General features: G+C 43.2%; 1 protein-coding gene across 2 annotated transcripts in view; it reads right to left on the reverse strand.

The window, feature by feature from the left end:
- Window positions 1–19,852, reverse strand: part of GOLGA3 (golgin A3) — a 1,508,539-nt gene that overhangs the window by 290,992 nt on the left and 1,197,695 nt on the right. For both annotated transcript variants that reach the window (XM_044068715.1, XM_044068714.1), the window contains exon 18: window positions 17,023–17,139. In XM_044068715.1, the coding sequence (XP_043924650.1) occupies window positions 17,023–17,139 (117 nt within the window). The remainder of the gene's footprint in view (window positions 1–17,022; window positions 17,140–19,852) is intronic.

Raw genomic sequence — 19,852 nt, forward strand, 5'->3', positions numbered from 1 at the left:
ACAGGGCGGCTTCCTGCCTCCTTCTGCCATCAAACAAATGCAATGTAGCTCCAGCCTGCTGGTGTAGTCTCCTCCTTGTACACAACTTGAATTGTGGTAAAGACAAAGTGAGTTTCCTAGCTCTGTTACTAAAGAATTAATCACCTTGGCAATGGATGAGTTCAGAGGTAGAAATCTGAGCCCATCTGGAAAATAGTGGGAACTGCTGACCACTCCAGAGCCTAGCAAGACAAATCTGATATAGTCCACTGTGCACTAGCATCTCTCAGGGATGCAAACAGTATTATGAAAAAGATGGCAGATATTAAGCTTAGAAGATACATTAGGGTTCAAAGCCTTGATCCAGCAGTGCATCCCCATACAGGAAGTCAAATTTGTGACTTCATGGGCTCTCTGGGAACACTACTAGAAAATCAGTAACTATATGCCTAGTCAATAAAGAATACTCAAACATTCCCTCCAGTCTCCAAGAGGTGGAGGATATGCAGGGATATGACTCTCTCGTACCCAACATGCTTTACATATCTGCTGGTGAAGACTGAGAACCTTTAGCCAGGTATTTGAAGAACCATTTGCCCCACAAAAGACAGGAGTACAAGGAGGACTGTGTCTTTCTCAGCTCAAAACATATACACTGACGGTGTCTGTAAGAGACCAAGTACAAGGAGATGGTTATTAGCCCATCCATCTAACTCACTGTCTTGAGGCCACTGACTTTTTTTTAGATGGGAATCTCCAAAGTTTCTCATGTTGAGTGATACATTTCATCAACTACAGGGGGTATGATGGAGATAAATAAAGGGGGAATAACACTTCTTTGAATCTGATTGCTTTTATATAAATATAAATTTGTCTATGTCACGAGTGATAATTCAATAAAGGTATTTATTGAAAAAAAACTCTGAATCTAAAGGAGATGCCTTTGGAAATCAGTTGTGCCACACAGAAGGATTTCCAAAGTACTACTGAAACATAATGGTCAAAGAAATTCTCAACAGTGACTAGACTGCTTATGATAGTGTTCAGCTGGAGGGGGGCGTCACCCATATGCTATGATGTGGAAATGTTTTACCAAAATAAACTGTACTACATTTGTTTCATATTTAGTTTGAGACCACTACCCTTGCACCAATTGTTAACATAGTTTAACCCATGTTGGTGCAACTGTGAGTCACTGAAGGAACAAATAACCACACTCGGTGTACATTTCTCCTACGTAGACACCCACAGCCCAGAAGTGGTGCCTTGAAAGTCTGACAAACAGATGTCAAATAAGAGGATCCAACACTGAGCCCTGTGGTACACCACCAGTAACAGTTTTCCTTCCAGAAATGTTCTGAGCCAGTTAAGTACTCACTGAATAGCATACAGATTTATATTCAGATTTATGAGTCTGCATGGGGATACTGTCAAAGCACTTGACCAGGTCAAGATATGCTGTATGCACTGCATAAGCATTTTCCAATGCTTCACTGACTTTTCTGAAGAAATTAAAGATAAGGAAGTAGGACCTGACTTTGACAAAGCTGAACTCTACTGAGGGTCCAGGTTTAACAGATTTCTATGTCCAGACTTATGAGGTCTGAGATAATAGGTTCCACAGCATTACATATGTGACTAGTACTAGTAATGGGGTTACAACGATCAGGGTTTGTGGTTGGGATGCACTTTCCATGCTTTGGGAATGTAAATGGAGAGGGCTAGATTAGAAAGGAGGAAATAAGGGCTCTCACAGGCCATATTTTCATACTGATTAGTTAGCCAACCTGGCATGTTAGCAATTTTTGTAGATGAGAAGTTTGTAGCTGTTATGACAACTATTTCTCTACAGTAATTATAGGGGCTGCCTGGCACTGCAGAATCTACGGAATAGTCATAACCATGGGTGGAGTAAAATTTGCATTAAACTTGTCATCTAGGATATTATACATTTCCCTTAGGTCAGACTGAGACATATTATTGAGCACTAGCTGTAGAAATTGCTGGGAGATGGTACTCGACTTCCAGACACAGTTAAAGTTATTTGTGGATTCAGTTGCTATTATCAAGTCACATTCAGCTTTGAGCTTTCAAAAGGGACCCTTAATCTCTAAGACTGTTTTGCTAGTTTACTTAAATGTACTTTTAAGGTGGATGGATTGTACTCTCTTCAGCATTAAGTAAATTCTTTTCTTGTTATACAGACAATATACATATACAAATATACTGATATTCCACAATTAGGATTTGTTTCTACATTTTCCATTATAGACTGCCTTGTCAATACAACTATTTAAGTGCGAGTATGAGACACAGGTGGCTGCTTTAGAACAGAGGTCCATCACAAACATTACAGCAGAATTTATTTGGGGCATCAAGTAACTGACAAAGTGCTTTTGGCGAGTCCTTAAACACAAAAGAGGTACTTGCAGGGTTTTAAAGAAAAAAGGTCATTGATTTATAGTCTGATTTAATGGCCTATTTTAAGGAAAGTTCACTCACCATTTTGGGCATGAAGGTAGGGTTAGCATGTAATATGACCCTGTCCTTAAGAAAAAAAAAAAAAGTTCACTACGCATGAGAGCCTGAAGTTCAGAGATACAGCTGAGGTCAAGGCAATTTTCCATAACAGCTTCTTGATAGGGCTGAAGTACTTGGTTCAAAGAGTGGTAAGTTTAACTTTTCTGGTACAAAACTGAGGTTCCACAGTGGGGTCCAACACTTTTTTTGGGTGTCTTAAATGGAGGACCCACTTGATAAACTGCTTCAATGGAAGCTGAGAGAGAATGCAGGAGAATGCAATGGCAGAGACAAGCACATATGGCTGAGGTATGTACCTTCACAGATGTGTAAGACAAGCCTGCTTTGAAAAGATTTGACAGAAGATAAGGACAACTAACAACTGAGCTTGGTTCAATTGCTGTCCTCTGCTCAGGCACCAGTGAACTTTTTCTGCTCAGCTACATAGAATTTACTTGTGCTGCTTTTACTGGCTTCCCTCAATCTGTGTAATGCTCTCAGAAATACCTGGTGGGATAAATACTAGACATACTTTGTCAATCTCAGGCTGGAGTTTATGACAGACCACCTCTGCCCTGGGACACTCAGACCTCCTGTCGCAGGGCAGACTGTCTACTTGCTGGGCCAGCACTTGGGGTCTTCCACTGGCTAGGCTCAGTAGGACGAGAACTGGTGCTACATAGGTCAAAAAGGTGTTATTAATATGTTTGGTTTCGCCCTCCTGATCTGCAGTGCCCAAGGGATGAGGAGAAATGGAGAGAAAGTACACAGAAATAAACTTGCTCATGGAATGGAGAAGTTGTCTGTCATCCAGGCTTCTCCTTCTCTGTGCTCCTGGAGCAGAACTTCCTGAGCTGTATGTCTACTTGAAAAATAAAAAGGTCCATTTCAGGCACACCCCATTTGTGGACCAAAAACAGAAATACTTCCTTTTTTACATCCACTTCTTGGGGTCTAATGATGATCTGCCAAGATGTCCTGTCAGGAAATGTACTGGGCCATCAAGATCAGTTATGAACCCTGGGACACCTCCCACAATGGCGCTGCTAGTAATCAGAGTAGGTAAGTTTCTGTTCTACCCAGTTTATATACCATACCAGTGCGGTATTGTTGGTTTTGACTATTAGGATCCTGGTTGCTATATGTTCCTGAAGGCTCTAATAGTTATGACCACTGTAGTCATTACTTTTATGTTTATGTATCTCTTGCAGATCTATTTGTCCCAAATGCTCTGGACCCTGAGTTCCTCTGAAATGGTATCCCAAGTGGTATCTGAGAAATCCATTGTTAGCACCTGAGACCCAGTTTGCATTCTGAAGGGAATTTCTCCCTTGTTTAGCTGTATATTTTCTGTCCACCATGCAAGCTCTTCCCTTATACAAAGGAGCAATGGAATTTTTGTTTGCAAAGAGTGAAAATATTGGCACTATCTGTTTGGTTGTATTACTGGAGTTTTCTCATGTACAACCTAAAAAAAATGAAATTCTATGTGCAGCATTTATTTGCCTAATACAGTTACTGAATGCTGATCTGATACTTAGAACAGACAGCTCTAAAGAATAGATAAGAAAACTGCCCAATAGGTTACTTACATGAGACTCTGGCTTGAGCATGCTCCAATAGGCTGATGATGCAATAGCAGCATGTTCACTGAACTGCAGCAAAAAAGATCTGAAGATGGTGCTAGCCATCTATCATTTATACCACAAATGGCGTGATATCAGAGGGGTAACAGAGTCCACCAGGCCAAAGATGGGAAGTAGGGGAGGTGAGAGGTCTGGTATCCAGGCTATTCCCTTGGCTCCTGCAACCAGAAACACCACGAGTTAGTACTACAACAAAGAACTATGAAGAATATCACACGGAGAGCCTTTTACTGTAAGGCTTCAGCAACCACTAACAATACCCCGGTGAAGACAATGTGCACTGAAGATAAGTAATGGCAGCACTGAGTGCTGAAAGATGCACCCACTCACAGTAAATCAAAATAATCTCAAGCGTGTATGGCTACACAGTTCTGTGCCAGCAGGTAACCCATCATATCCAGCAAAAACATCCAGGCACCATGAAAAAGCATGACCCTTGGAAAGTCACTATGTAGAACTGGATGTGCTGACTTGAAACCGCTGGGGTCAAGGACAAAGATACAAATTAAAGTTATCTACTTACCATAACAAGACCTGGATGTGCAGGACCATCCTTATTAACTGCAGGTCTAATGTCATCAGACATCGGGCAGCTTTGCATTCACAACATACCCATGTGGTCTGTGTGAAAGACTGTCCTTTCTACATCTCTAATACACCATGCAAAGCAGACAAAACATGAAACAATGTTTCTACACTAAGTCAGCAACGGAGTCTAATGTAACCATTTGAAATGTCTAGACCCACTAGAACAAGTCCCAAAACATGAGACTGAATGGCTGAAACACACAAGTCTCCACCCCCTGCCCTGAAAACCACAGTGAAAAACTTCTCTAAAGCAAATTTCACACTCCTCAAAACCGAGGTGGAATCCTTCAAAGCCCCCGGGCCTGTGGAAAATACGGCCCAGACCGCATAATCCTTTATAAATGCATTCTATGAACACCTTCAGGAATGCATGGATCATGCAATCCCAAATAAAATCAAGACCCAATCCTCCAAAGGCAGACGTCCTGTCTGCTGGACCCCAACCATAAACAAACTATACAACAGAAGGAGGAAGCTACTACATGATAGAGCAAAATCCCAAAAAAGGAAGGCATCTCTGATCAGTATTAGCAAAAAAACTACGGGCATTCATAAAATCGTCTAAGGCCAGCTTCGAGAGAAAAATTGCACAGGACACTAAGGATAATCACAAGGCTTTCTTTAGTTATGTTAGGAACCTGGGTGGGAATTCCCAGATATGCTCAGAATTAGTCCAAAATGACAAAAATACACGAACCCACAGACATCGCCAACATCCTAGCTGACAGGTTCAGCGAAACTCCCCCCCACCAAAGGGCAAATATCTATCCCAGCAGAGTGCTGCCCCTGACATCTCAGATGCTCAGGTAAGAGCTGCTCTCCAAAGCAAAAAACACAGCATCAATGGGACCAGACGGTGTCCCGGGCTGCGTCCTACATGAACTCCAAGAGCAGCTAAACCCAAACATAAAACTACTGTTCAATCTCAGCCTTACTACAGGATATGTACCCAAAGAGTGGCGTACAGCAACAGTGGTCCCTCTCCACAAAGGATCCTGGAAACTATCGCCCCATAAGCCTGACTAGCTTGGTCTGCAAAGCTATGGAAAGGATCATCATGGACCTCATAAATAAAGATATTGGGGACCTACAGACACTGGATCCTACCCAGTTCGGCTTTAAGGGCAGATCCTGCCTCTTAAACCTGGTTGATTTCTTTGAAACAGTCACCAAGGCCATTGACGAGGGGAAGGTGGTCCACACAGCCTACCTGGACCTCGCAAAAGCCTTCGATACAATGCCCCACTCGGGCATTATAGATAAGCTCACCAGCTTAAATATAAACCCCTATATCACTAGATGGGTTGCAAACTGGCTCAAGGACAGAACCCACATGGTTAGAATTGCTGGAGCCATGTCAGACTCCAAACTAGTTACATGTGGCGTCCCACAAGGCTCAGTCCTGGGACCTCTCTTGTTCGGTATATATTTCTCGGAGGTACAGGCCAACACGGAAGGACTGTGGCTGACAAAGTTCACAGATGACTGCAAACTGGGCACCATAATCGACTCTCCAGCTGAAACAAGCATCCTCCAAAAGGGCCTCACAGAAACAGACAACTGGTGCCAGAGCCATGGCCTCAAGCTAAACGCCAAAAAGTGTATAGTCATCTCCTTTGGCAAAAACAAAGTGCCCACAAATTACCACATAGGTGGTAATCCATTAAGTACAGAAGAAATAATTAGGGACCTGGGGACCCAAGTTGATAGCAATCTCTCATTTGACAACCACGTGGCCAAAGTGGTTAGAAAAACATTTTATACAGCCCACCTAATCATGAAGGGATTCACATCTAGATCAGGGGAGGTCATCGTGCCTCTTTACTCATCCCTCATCAGGCCCATAATTGAGCACAATGCCCCTTTTAGGATGTACCTTACCAGACACCTGCAGCAACTGGAAAGACCCCAAAAGTACCTCACCAAGAGGATCAAAGGGCTCAAACAGATGCCATATGCTGCCTGGTTAAAGAAACTCCAGCTCTACTCAGTGGCATACTGCCTGCTCAGAGGCGATCTGTGCCTGACGTATAAAACCATGCCCAACCCAGAATTAATGGACATGCTGCACCTCAGAAAATCCAAATCCCATCGAGCTACACGCTTGAGAGACTTGAACCTCAGCACTGAAATAAATAGGACATGCTGGAGGGACAGATTCATAACACAGAGGCTCCCTTCACTCTGGAATAAAATCCCAGTCCAGGTTAGGCAGAGTCCCTCATTGACTCTCTTCAAGAGGAATCTTGATGAGTGGATGGGAGATCGTAGGTTTACCCCGGTTATCACTTCTGTGTCACTGTTAGACAGAGGTACAGTATACTAACCTCGAAAAAGGGCATAGCAAAATTAATTTAAAATGGGTGGTGAAAACCAAACACACTCTGGCTAGGATTATAAATGCCCTAGGGCAGATAGCCTAGTATGAACCTATAAAATGGCCATTACCCAGAATATTTCCTTTTGTCTTAGGTATATAGCGGTCTTGGAGTAGGTATACATATGTTCAGGGGGTGTGGAGGGTTTGCCCCCTTGCGAAAAAAAAGTTTAAAGGAGAAGAACAATCTGAGATTTGCTCTTTTCCTGGGTTTTTTTTTGTCTTTTTTTCAGCATGTCAGCACTTGACATTTTGAGTGCTGATATTTCAATAGGGAGCTGAAGCTGAAAGGTGGATGGGGTATGTTAATGGGGCTGGATCTGCTCATCCAGATCTACATTTAGGGTAAGTATGTAACTTTTGTATGTGGTATAAGGAGGTCCATCCTTGTTAACTGTAGGTCACAGTCCACAGCTCATCTTCTTGGGAAGTCTCTCTCAGGGGAACAGACCTCTTGTTAATAATAATAATAATAATAATAATAATAATAATACCAATTTGTTAACCAAGTAGTCTCACTGGGAATAGTCCCTTTCCAAGGGCAACCCAGGATCAATTATCTGGTTAACTGACTTGCTCAAGGTCACTGAGGACTGAGGGAATCAAACTCTGTACCACAGCAACTGAAGCTTACAGGCTTAACCCTTTACACCAACTGCCAGACAGTAAATTTCCTAGCCTTAGGAGGCAAATAGACTCTCTGACCACAAGGGAAGACAGAAACCTAGAAACCATATAAAGTTCATAGTGTCTTGTAAAGGTATTATCCCAATGAGCTGCTAGACAAATATCCCAAGGCTGCATAAAGAATAAAAGAAAAAAAACTAGGGAGGTGGCCACTGCTCATATGGAATGGATCCAGGATTCAGAGAGTAAAGACAGACATTTCTCTTAACAAAACTTGATACACTCAGACATCCACTTAGCTACAGTAACCTTAGACCCTTTACAATGGGCTTTTCTGATAAAGAAAAATATGAACACTTGAAAGTCTGCAGCCAGTTCTGGTAGCATAGAAGGCTAAACCCCCAACTCAAGCAATCCAGGTTTGATTAGTGGCTTACGTGTGATGGAGCTGGTGGAGGACAGATGGGGCAGACCCAGAGGTGCACTGCCACAGTTCACTCAACTACAGCTGGTGATGCAAAATGCAGGGATTGTGGTTGGATGCTAAGCTTATCAAGTTCAATGTGGATTTATATAAGTGATGGCCTCACATAGGGAGGGTACTGTGCGTCTCTGTAGTGAAGTGGATCATATGTCCCCTGCCCAGAGTTCAGGGTTAGGCCAGTACAAATTACATCATTGCAGGGAAACCAGTGATGGCATACAGCATACCCATGGCTGCCTGAATGCTGGACCCCTCCAGATAGCTTTCATCTCAGGATTAGGTGGAATCCCAAAGTGCAGGGAAATGAATGGGCTGTATCTGTTGGGGAGCTCAATGGTTCACAGCCACAGAGGCAAAGAGCAAATGGGGAAAAAAACAATAGTCTCTTCTAACTGATACAGTTCTGTACACAAATAACCCAAGTCATCTATGGATATCCACGTATTGTCATAACTTTTCGCCTCTGCTAGAATAATTAAACAAAAATACTGCAAGCGGAAAGTACAGTTTTGTACCTACCATAAATGTAGATGTTCGAGTGCTAATACAGCTGCAGTCATAACAGATGGGTTCTCCTGCCGTCAGGCGGGTCCTCGGTCGGCCGAATTCCAAAGTCTAGGTCCGGCGTCGGTTGTCGTCGCTTCTTCCCTGACGTCAGTGCGGCAGGGGTATAAAAGAACCAGTCGACGCTATTGTCTTCAGTTTTTCTTGCCCCAGATGTCAGGTGCCCCCAGAATGAAGGCAATACATAAATTTGTGTAATAAAGCAATGCCATATAATCAAAATACAGTAGTGCAAGCAAATACATCAAGAATAAATACTCCAATCAGGTTGCATGAGGAGATGTTAGCCACTAGGCCTGTCCCAAGAGGGGAAGGAGGGAGGGAAACCTGTACTGCAGCTGTATTAGCACTCGAACATCTACATTTATGGTAGGTACAAAACTGTACTATGTTCATCGTGCATACAGCTGCAGTCATAACAGATGGGTAGAATCCCAAGCTAGGAAAGGGGTGGTAGGAACTAGGAAGAGCCAGAATGCCCTGCAATACTGCAGTAGCAAAACCCGCTCTAGATTTGGAGTATAGTGGAAGGTGGTAGTGTTTGGAGAAGGTATGCACAGAACTCCAAGTGGCTGCTTCCAAAATATCTTTGGTAGGAACTCCTCTGAGAAAAGCTGCAGAGGTAGCCGTGGCCCTTGTGGAGTGAGATCTGATGCCTGTAGGTACAGTTTTGCCATGAAAAGAATAGCAAAAGCGTATGCAGTGGGCTATCCATTTTGAGATTGTCTGTTTGGAAATTGGCTTTCCTTCAGCTCCTATAGCATAGGACACAAAGAGCTGTTCTGATTTTCTGAAAGGCTTTGTTCTGTCCAAATAATAACGCAGTTGTCTGTGGATGTCCAAGGAATGTAGTAATCTCTCCCCTTTGTTTTGAGGATTAGGATAAAAGGTAGGTAAGTGTATAGCCTGATTCAAAGCTACCCTGGATACCACTTTTGGCATAAAGGACGGGTTGGTTCATAAGGAAACTCTGTCCTGATGGAAGATGATAAAAGGCTGCACAGCCATGAGAGCTTGTAGTTCAGATACCCTACGAGCTGAGGTAATAGCCAGAAGGAAAGCTGTTTTCCAGGACAAATATTGCAAATCTGATGAGGCAGCTGGCTCAAAAGGAGGCAAGGTCAGTTTTTCTAGAATGAAATTGAGATCCCAAGCAGGTATTGGTTGTTTCCTTGGGGGGTTTAAGATTCTTAGTCCCTCTGAGGAACTGTCTTAAGAGGGGGTGAGAGAATAAGGGTGGATCAGAGTTGTATTCTGCAGAAATGGCTGAGGCATGGATTTTGATGGAGGAGAATGAAAGTCCACTGCTTAGCAGCTCAGCTAGATACTGTAATATTTGATGTAAGTTGAGTTTTCCAGGATCCTGGCCCTTTTTCTCATTCCAGACACAAAACCGTTTCCATTTTGCTGAGTAAGCTTTTCTAGTAGACTGTCTTCTGGCCTCCAAAATGACATCCTGCACCTCCTTGGAGAGTAGGGTCTGTTGTGATGTAAGGAATCTTCCACGCGGCTAGATTGAGTGTTTTTAGCTGACTGTGAAGAGTTTTGAAGCTGTGCTGAGTCAGGAGAAGAGGCTTTAGAGGCAGGGTCCATGGTGGGGAATGCGTCAGGCTCCTCAGGAGTGGATACCAGTGTTGTCTTGGCCAGTCTGGAGCAATGAGAATCATCTTTGGTCTGTCTGCTCTGGTTTTTAATAGAACTTTGGGCAGCAGAGGAAGAGGTGGGAAGGCATAAACTGTCACTGATGTCCAACTGAAAGAGAGCGTCCACTCTCCAGGCCTTTGGATGAAAAATCCTTGAGCAGAATTTTGTCAATTGGTGATTTTTGTGGGAGGCAAAGAGATCTATGTCTGGCCTTCCCCATGCTTGAATTATCTCTGTAAAAACTTGAGGATGCAACTTCCATTCGTGTGGATCTGTCATATTTCTGCTTAGGTTGTCTGCCAGTGTGTTTTCCTTGCTTGGCAAGTACTGTGCTTGTAAGTTCGATTTAGTCCAGGGCCATGTTCCAAAGTGACATGGCCAGTCTGCATAGGGGGTAAGAATGGGTTCCTCCCTGTTTGTTTATGTACCACATTACTGTGGTGTTGTCCGTTCTTATCAATAGTTGACCTGGTTGCAGAAGGTCTTTGAAAGCTATAATAGCATTTATTACTGCTAGCATCTCCTTTTGATTGATGTGAAGGTGCTTTTCTTTTTGGGACCATTTGCCCTGAATGCACCGATCTGTCATGGGCGCCCCCCAGGCGTAGTCCAAGGCGTCTGTTGTGATGACTTGATTTGCTTGAGGCTTGTTGAATGGGAGACCTGTGTTTGTTAAGCTTGAGCCCACCACAGAAATTCCTTTAGAAGACATGGAATTAGTGGTATTATTGTTTCCAAGCTGTGGCTGTGTTGAGACCATAGGTTTTTCAGGTACCACTGAAGTTTCCTCATATGCAGCTTTGCACATGGGATTAGTAAGATGCAAGATGCCATGAATCCCAGAGCCTGCAGGATTTTCCTTGCAGTCAGCCTGGTGCAATTTGCTAGTGTTCTGAAGTATTGAGTTAGTTGCCCCTGCTTCTCTGGTGTGAGGTAGGCCATCTGGGTGTTTGTGTCCAAGTTGGCACCCAGGAAAATTATTTTCCGAGAGGGTATTAGCCTTGATTTCTTTTTGTTGACTGTGTATCCCAGAGAATTCAACAACATTATTACATAAGCCAGATGTTTCAGAAGGCAGTCGTCCAAATAGGGGTATATTTGTATCCCTTGAAGTCTGCAGTAGGCAATTACTGATGCCAGGCATTTCGTGAATACTCTGGGCGCAGTAGATAAGCCAAAGGGCAATGCAGAGAATTGATAATGGGTTGAACCTGCAAGAAATCTGAGGTATCTTCTGCAATTTTGTCTGATTGGGACATGCAGGTATGCCTCCTTGAGGTCCAATGTTACCAGCCAAGACTCCTTGCCCAGCATGGGAAGAAGCTGCTGTAGAGTGAGCATCTTGAATTTTGGTACGAGTAGAAATGTGTTTAGGATGGATAAGTCCAAAATAGGTCTCCAATCTTTTCCCTTCCTTGGTACCAGGAATAGTCTGGAATAAAAACCTTGACCTTGTTCGTGTGTAGGTACCTCTTGAATAGCTTTCATGTCTAAGAGATCTGAAATTTGTCTTTGTGCCTCTGCCCTTTGATTGTGTGGCAGGTTTGGCATGCCTCTCATTTTGGAAGGGTGTGAAAATGGAATATGTAGCCTCTGTTTATAATGTCCAGGATCCATTTGTCTTTTGTGACAATATGCCAATTTTTTGAAAATAATGCCAGTTTTCCACCTAAGGGTGCTGCCATTTGAGTCTTGCTTGGCATGCAAAGGGCAAAGTCATTGGGCTTGCTTTCTGAATGGTTGCAGTTATCCTCACCACCTCTTTGTGTAGGAGCTTGCCATTGTCTGCCTCTAAACGATCCTTGGGATTGCCCTCTGCCCCTCGGGCACCTGTATCTACCTCTTTGGGGTCTGTCCGTGGCTGGAAAGGACCAATTTTTGGAAGGCCAATTTCTACTGAAACGTGGGGGTTGTACCTGTAGAAAATCTTTCACTGTTTGCATTGATTTAGCCTTTTCCTCCATTTTCCTTAAAACCTCCTCAGCATTAGCACCAAATAATACATCCTTTTGTAGAGGGGCATCTAGTAATCTAGCTTTGACATGATCTGGTAAGGTTTGTTCCTTGAGCCAGGCATGTCTACGTATGACTGATCCTGTAACAGCAGCTCTACATGAGGCCTCTAGAGCATCAAAACCACATTGTAAGGTATGTTTACCCACTTGTTCTGCACTGTGCATCAAATCCTGCAACTCCAAGTCTGGTTGTTCAGGTTGTGACATTTTACTTCTCAATTGTGATAACAAAAACTGTTGGTACTTTAGCATATGGAACTGACAGTTTAATGCCCTCATGGTTAAGGTGGCCAAGGTATATACCTTTTTTCCCCACCTTTCTAAGGATCTGGAATCTCTCTCGGAAGGTAATGGGTTTTTAGCAGTGGAGGCCTTAATTCCCTTGGGACCCTGTGAGATGGTTTCTGGGTCAGCAGCATGGCTTTTGTATAGAAACTGGTGTGAGTCAGGGACCCTGTAATACCTGTCAGGCTTGACTGGGGCTGGAGGTAGAGAATCCGGGTTAAGGCAGGCCTCAGAGTACACATTATCTAGTATGTCCAAGACAGGAGGTATAGCCAGAGGCCTGTGCTGAGGTAGCAAGAGAAATTCCCTAAGCCTTTTCTTGGAATCTGAGTAATCTTGGCCTTCCCAGTGGAAGTGTTCCCTTAAGGTATGCAAAGTTTCCCCAAATGAGTAATCCTCTGGGGGGGATACAGATGGAATGGAATCCTCTGCATTGGAGTCTTCAAAAGGAGAGAAGGAATGTTCCTGGTCATCAGAGTGCTCTGATATAATGGAGCCCTGATTAGAGGAGGGGGATTCTTCCTCCACTCTGGGCCTTTTTTCCAGGGGGGGGGGGTTGAGAACCCCTGATAAGAGTAATTAAATCTTCAGCCATTTTAAGCATCTGTTTTTTAGGCATGGGGCCTGGAGATGGGCTCTGTGTAGCTGGCCTCTTAGAATGCATGGCTGCTTTAGACTTAGTGAAAGCCTTGATGGAAAAAGAAGAGGAAGGTCTGAAGACACCTTGAGAGGAGGAAGACCTGTCCACAGTTTGAGATTCACCTCCAAGAGTGGCTTCGGCATCTGTAGTCGGGGTGTGGGCCGAGGAGCCTGCGACCTCGGGCACAGGAGACACCGCCAATGAAGTGTCATCGGTAGTCAAGGGCTGCGTAGGCGCCTCGCTGAGAACCGGACCACGTGTAGTCGGCTTCGGCGTGGTGTCGGTAGAGGCCGTGGACCTCGTGTGTCAGTCCTTATCTTTGCACTTTTTAGACAAAACTGGAGTCGGAGTATCCGACGACATAATATAGTTAAATGTTTTGCCAAAATAATGCTGGGCGAACTCCGCCCGATGCTTAAGGGTGCGCTTGTTGAATGTAGCACAAAAATGACAGGCCGAGACGTCGTGGTCTGGGCCTAAACAAGGAATACAGAGGGAATGGAAATTCTTATGCGGTATTTGCTTCCCACATGAAATACAATTGTTAACTTTGTCTGAAATCGGTCTGAGGCAAGAAAAGTTTCCCCAACGGGGTACTTAGCTTTCAAGAAGACTTCGGTTGCAAAATTTTCGTAATTTCAGGAGCTGGCCGACCGGCACTTGCGAACTGCTTCGGGCACCGCGCAGCAAGAAAGACTGCAGAAAATGGCGTCGGCTGGTTCTTTTATACCCCTGTCGCACTGACGTCAGGGAAGAAGCGACGACAACCGACACCGGACCTAGACTTTGGAATTCGGCTGACTGAGGACCCGCCTGACGGCAGGAGAACCCATGTATTATGACTGCAGCTGTATGCACGATGAACATCTGATTCAAACTGGATTCAATAGCTTCCCTTGGCATGAAAAAAAGACTCATAAGTATGAAGACTCTCCTATAAAAGGCCAGGTAAGAGGTTTGTAAAGATAAGGTAGTTCAGAAACCCTTCTGGCTGATGTAATGGACAACTCTTTGTCTAGTGGCCAAGACAAAAACTAACTCTCTTATACAGATTGGTTCAAAGAGGGGGTGGAAGTGTACACTTTTTCCAAGACCAAGTCCACACACTATGATGGAAAAGGATCCTTAAGTGGTGGTCTAATAAGATCTCCCTTAAAAAAGCTTTACATACTTTCTGAGATGCCAAAGACACTGTGTATTAGATCCTTGATGAAAATTAGAAATAGGTGCTAGGTGTGCTTTTTATGGAATAGTTGAAGCTGGTGCCCCACCTGACTGCTATCTAGACAATGCCCAGAAAGCCCAAGCAGGGAAGATCCAAGCAACAATCAGAACCGATCTACATCAGACCCTGACGGGCAAAAGAGGAGACTACAGAATTAAAATCTTCAGTCTTGAGTTTCCACAGATGCTCAGCCAGATGACTCCAAAAACCAGTACCCAGAACCAGGATAACAAGGACTGATTTCAGAGATACTGACCAAGGTAGAGTGGGTGGTGTCAACACTCTGGTACACCACCACCCCAGGGTGCAAGACATTCCTTTTTCAGCTCTCTAATCATCTGCTAAAGTAAAAGGCAGGTGTAAGGTCAAACACTCATTGGCCAAGGGACCTGGAAGGACCAGAAGAACATTTTAGAAACAAACTTCATTCCAAGATGGCTACAGTTCTTGGTTCTTAACATGGTGCTCTGGCAATGACCAGTGGGACTCTCCTACTGATGCTTAGAAGAGCAACGTTCAAATGCCCCCATCCTCCTAGCTGTTAAGTAGGCTAGGAGCTTCTCCTTTCAATATTCTGTGCGAGCAAGTGTAAACTGCTGGCAACTAGGGCAGTGTTTTATATTATATTCCTCTCTGAGGTGACACTGTTGAGGGTCTTGCCTGATTATATGGAGTCACAGTTCAAAGATAACTAACATAAAATGTTTTCAAACAAAAATTTTATTGGAGCTGCATTCAACTTCTTCCAAAACTATACTAACACGGGCAGTATTGTCAAGTTAAAAGAATTCACACCTTCAAATTCTGATAGAACTTTTTCCATTACACACCTTAATATATGTGTTGAATTAGGTAATTTACAGCACTGAAAACAACTAGTTGGCATTTTACAATGGAAAATATCTTACGCATTCAAGTTACATAGAGCACAATACTTCAGTGAAACTGCTAGGGAGAAAAATGTATTAGAGAGAGACATGAACAACCATCCAGCAGCAATGCTTTTTTTAGTGTTTTTTTGGAAGCATTTACCTAGATGCAAACAATATAAAAATAAATATTACGGACGTTAATATGGTCCATGTACTACCATACACTATCACTTTTCAAGTGTTATCAGTATACGTTTGCATCACCTAAGTTTAGCATTATGCAATTTTATTCAGGAAGCACAAATATTGCAATTCTTTAAGTAATATACTACTTCACAGACTAATTTGAAATGTTTCATGTGCCTATTAACAAATCATACAAGAAGTGAGCTTTGTGTGTATTTATACACTGAAGAAACCCATGATGAGTGAAACCAGTTAGCTGAATATTACAACTGTATTTGGATAATTTTGGATGAAGTGGCATTACATTTTAATATAGTTTCTGTATGGAAAATACCTGGTGCTGGTTTTCTTGGAACTTATTTTTTTTTTGTTATGGTGCACCTGACTTCAGAGTTAAAGCACTTCTAGGTCTCAAAGATGGGAACTTTTCTTCAGTGATGTGCATCAGAACTGAGACCCAAGTTATGCATGTGGCAGGAAAGAACTGTCAAAAGTCAGGAGCTGGGCATAAACACATACTTGATATAGGACACCATAGGGTGCTCTGGCATTAGATGTAAATCTCCTCGATTGTAGAAGAGTCTGAGATAAATGTGCTGAATTATGACTGGTGGAGAGAAAGAAACCCAAAAGATAACCTACAAAAGGAGGGTCCCAAATGTTAACCACGCAGCCTCTGTCAGGATATCATATCACCTTTTTTTTTCTTTCCCTTCCCTATCTCCAAACAACTATCAGCTTCCACCAGCGCTTTACCTTGTTCCACTAACCCATCTTAATTTCAACCCAACTCAGGAGACAGTAAGGAGATTGAGGATGATAGTGCATCATCACACTGTTGGTAGGGAGTGTGCCCTAACACCCTACAACCAGCTCTACAAACTGCAGAATGGCTGATTTTGGGAGGTACATGCATGCTTCTACACCCATGTGCAACCTCCTGACCAAGTGGCATACAGCTTGTGGAGTGGAGCCTGCAAGGCTCTTCAAATAGTTACTGTACTGAGACTAGGCAACTTCCTTCTCCTCAGGATGGGCAAGCCTGTGTTGGCCCACTTGTCCCATCTTCCCCAGCCCAGGTAGGTCCTCTAGTCCTCCCTTGCTGCTATTCAAAAATGGATCATATGGGGTGCAGTCAGGGTTTTATCCCTCTGCATCATGGTGCTTAGCAGAAGACCATATCATTCTGACCTCTAAACTTTACCTTTCCCAGGGAATGCAAGAGCTTCAGTTGCATATTATATCTTCGCTAACCCATAAGGTCATCATGTGACCCAAATCTCCTTTAAGTGTTAGTATACATTCTGTGTTAGACAGTCAAACTATGATGATTTAAATTTCACTTTTCAATTCCCACAGTATTCCTTTACCTGCTGCCGAAGATCTCTGACCTTAGCCTTCTCCTTCTCCAGGGCTGCCTGCAAAGTCTGTACAACTTGTTTCATCTGGTGATCCTCCTCTTCTTTTCGTTTCAGCACTGCTTGCACCTGATATAAAACAAATGCCTTGTTAGACAGTGTGGTGGCATAATCATTTAAGTTTTTAAAGGAATGTGGTCCCGTTTTTACTCTGACCATATTATGTGCTGTTATGTATATCCACGTTGCAATTACTTAAATCCTCCAAGATTTGTGGATATTATATAGCTTCCCTGAACATATCATTCCTTCCTTTACAAAACTGAACAATACACTAGGGGATATATTGAAAATGACAATTGCAGTCAAACCGGAAGAAATGTTTATGACCACATTTCACATTTCTATTCAGTACCAATATCCCTGTAAGGAATAAACTGATTTTATCATTCAATCTACCCCAGAACAAAATGAACAATACCCTCATGTTAAAACAATACAAGTTTCAGCAGACAAATATGTTCTTCTCTACAATGCAGTCTCTGATTTAACAGACTATTCCACCTAATTTTACAACCTTCCAGTAAAATTCTGCAATGTCAAAAGAAATTAAGGGACTATGAAGATAACTGAAACCTTGCTTAAGGATGCTTTCAGTAGAAATGTGCTAGCAGAAATCAGAACCCACAACCAGAACTACTCCAGAATGCTTGTCTCCTTCCCAGCTCCCATGATGCACTTGTCTCCATCAGTAATACTCAAACTGAGTTAGCTGACTGAAACCTAAAAAAAAAAGACTAAACAGTAGTAGGAAAAGATCATGGCAACTGAGGCACAAACTTTATATGTTTACAAGGTCTGTCCAGCATTAGAGGTTGCATGAGAGTTTCAAGGAGATGAAGAAAGTACAGTTTTGTACCTACCATAAATGTAGATGTTCGAGTGTTCACCCTGCTGCAGTCATCACACTTGGGTTATCCTGCCGTCAGATGGTCCCGCAGTCGGCCTGAGTTCCAAAGTCTTGGTCCGGCGTCGGTTGCTGTCGCTTCTTCCCTGACGTCAGTGCGCCAGGGGTATACAAGAGGCATCCGATGCCATTTTCTTAAGTTTTTCTTGCCACAGATGTCAGATGCCCCCAATAGGTAGGCAATATATATATATATATATATATATATATATATATATATATATATATATATATTGCTATATAAAAAAGTACATATAAAAATAAAACAATACCTTCAGGCACAAGCAAATACACCACAGAGGTTGTATAGGATAGAGTGGTATAGATAAGTCCAGCTAGTTCAGAGGGGATGGAGGGAGGGTAACCTGGACTGCAGCAGGGTGAACACTCGAACATCTACATTTATGGTACGTACAAAACTGTACTATGTTCATCGTGTTACCCTGCTGCAGTAATCACACTTGGGTTGAATTCCAAAGCTAAGGATTGGTGGTGGAGTTAAACAGGGTTAGAAGAAGCTAGTAGGCCCTGCATAACTGCAGTGGCAAAACCAGCTCTAGTCTTAGAATATAGAGGTAAGTGATAGTGTTTGGTGAAGGTGTGCACTGAACTCCAAGTTGCAGCTTCCCGAATATCTTTGGTTGTCACCCCCCTGAGAAAGGCTGCTGATGTAGCTGTAGCCCTGGTGGAGTGGGACCTAATGTTAGCAGGTACCGGTTTCCCATGATGCATGTAGCAGAAACGTATGCAATGTCCTATCCATTTTGAAATGGTCTGTTTTGAGAGAGCTTTTCCTTGTGATCCTGCAGCACAGAGGCTACAAACAGCTGGTCATATTTTCTGAAAGCCTTAGTTTTACCCAAGCAGAAACGTAATTGCCTGTGAATGTCCAAAGAGTGCAGGAGTCTTTCTCCTTTGTTCTGGGGATTTGGGAAAAAGGTGAGCAAATGAATGGTTTGGTTTAGAGCCACACTGGATACCCCCTTTGGCATAAAGGAAGGGTTAGTTCGTAGAGAGACCCTGTCTTGATGAAAAATGAGGAAAGGCTCAACTGCCATAAGTGCCTGTAGTTCTAAAACTCTTCTAGCTGAAGTTATTGCTAGTAGCAGGGCAGTTTTCCATGAAAGAAATTTTAAATCAGCTGAAAAAGCTGGTTCAAAGGGCGGCAGTGTAAGCTTTTCCAGAACAAAGTTGAGATCCCAAGTAGGTGTTGGTGCTCTCCTGGGCGGTCTTATGTTCTTAGCCCCTCTGAGGTACTGTCTTAGGAGTGGATGTGAAAATAAAGGAGGATCCGTGTTGTAATGAGCTGAAATTGCTGAGGCGTGGATCTTAATAGATGAAAACGAAAGTCCTTTGTGCAACATCTCAGTTAAATATTGTAGAATCTGAGGAATGTTTGGGTCAAGGGGATTTTGGCTTTTAGCCTGGTTCCAGGCGCAAAATCTTTTCCATTTGTCTGAATAGGTTTTCCTGGTGCTGGGCCTCCTGGCCTCCAGAATGACATCCATAACAGCTTTGGATAGAGGTGTTGGCTGGTTGTTTAGGTAATTTACCATGCAGCCAGGTTTAAAGTCTTGAGCTGGCTGTGTAGAATCTGATTGTCTCGCTGGGTGAGCAGGTGAGGAATTTGTGGTAAAATCTATGGTGGACCGTGGGCTATGTTCCTTAGAATTGGATACCAGTGCTGGCGTGGCCAGTCTGGTGCAATGAGTATCATTTGTGGCCTCTCTAATCTGACTTTCAGAAGTACCTTTGCTAGAAGAGGCAGTGGAGGAAAGGCATACACTGTTAATGTTTTCCAACTGAATGAAAGGGCGTCCACTTTCCAAGCTTGTGGATGGAATGTCCTTGTGCAAAATTTTTGAAGTTGGTAGT

This window comes from Protopterus annectens, chromosome 4.part0 (assembly GCF_019279795.1).
Source record: "Protopterus annectens isolate FY-2018-M chromosome 4.part0, PAN1.0, whole genome shotgun sequence".
In the NCBI taxonomy this organism is placed as follows: Eukaryota; Metazoa; Chordata; order Ceratodontiformes; family Protopteridae; genus Protopterus; species Protopterus annectens.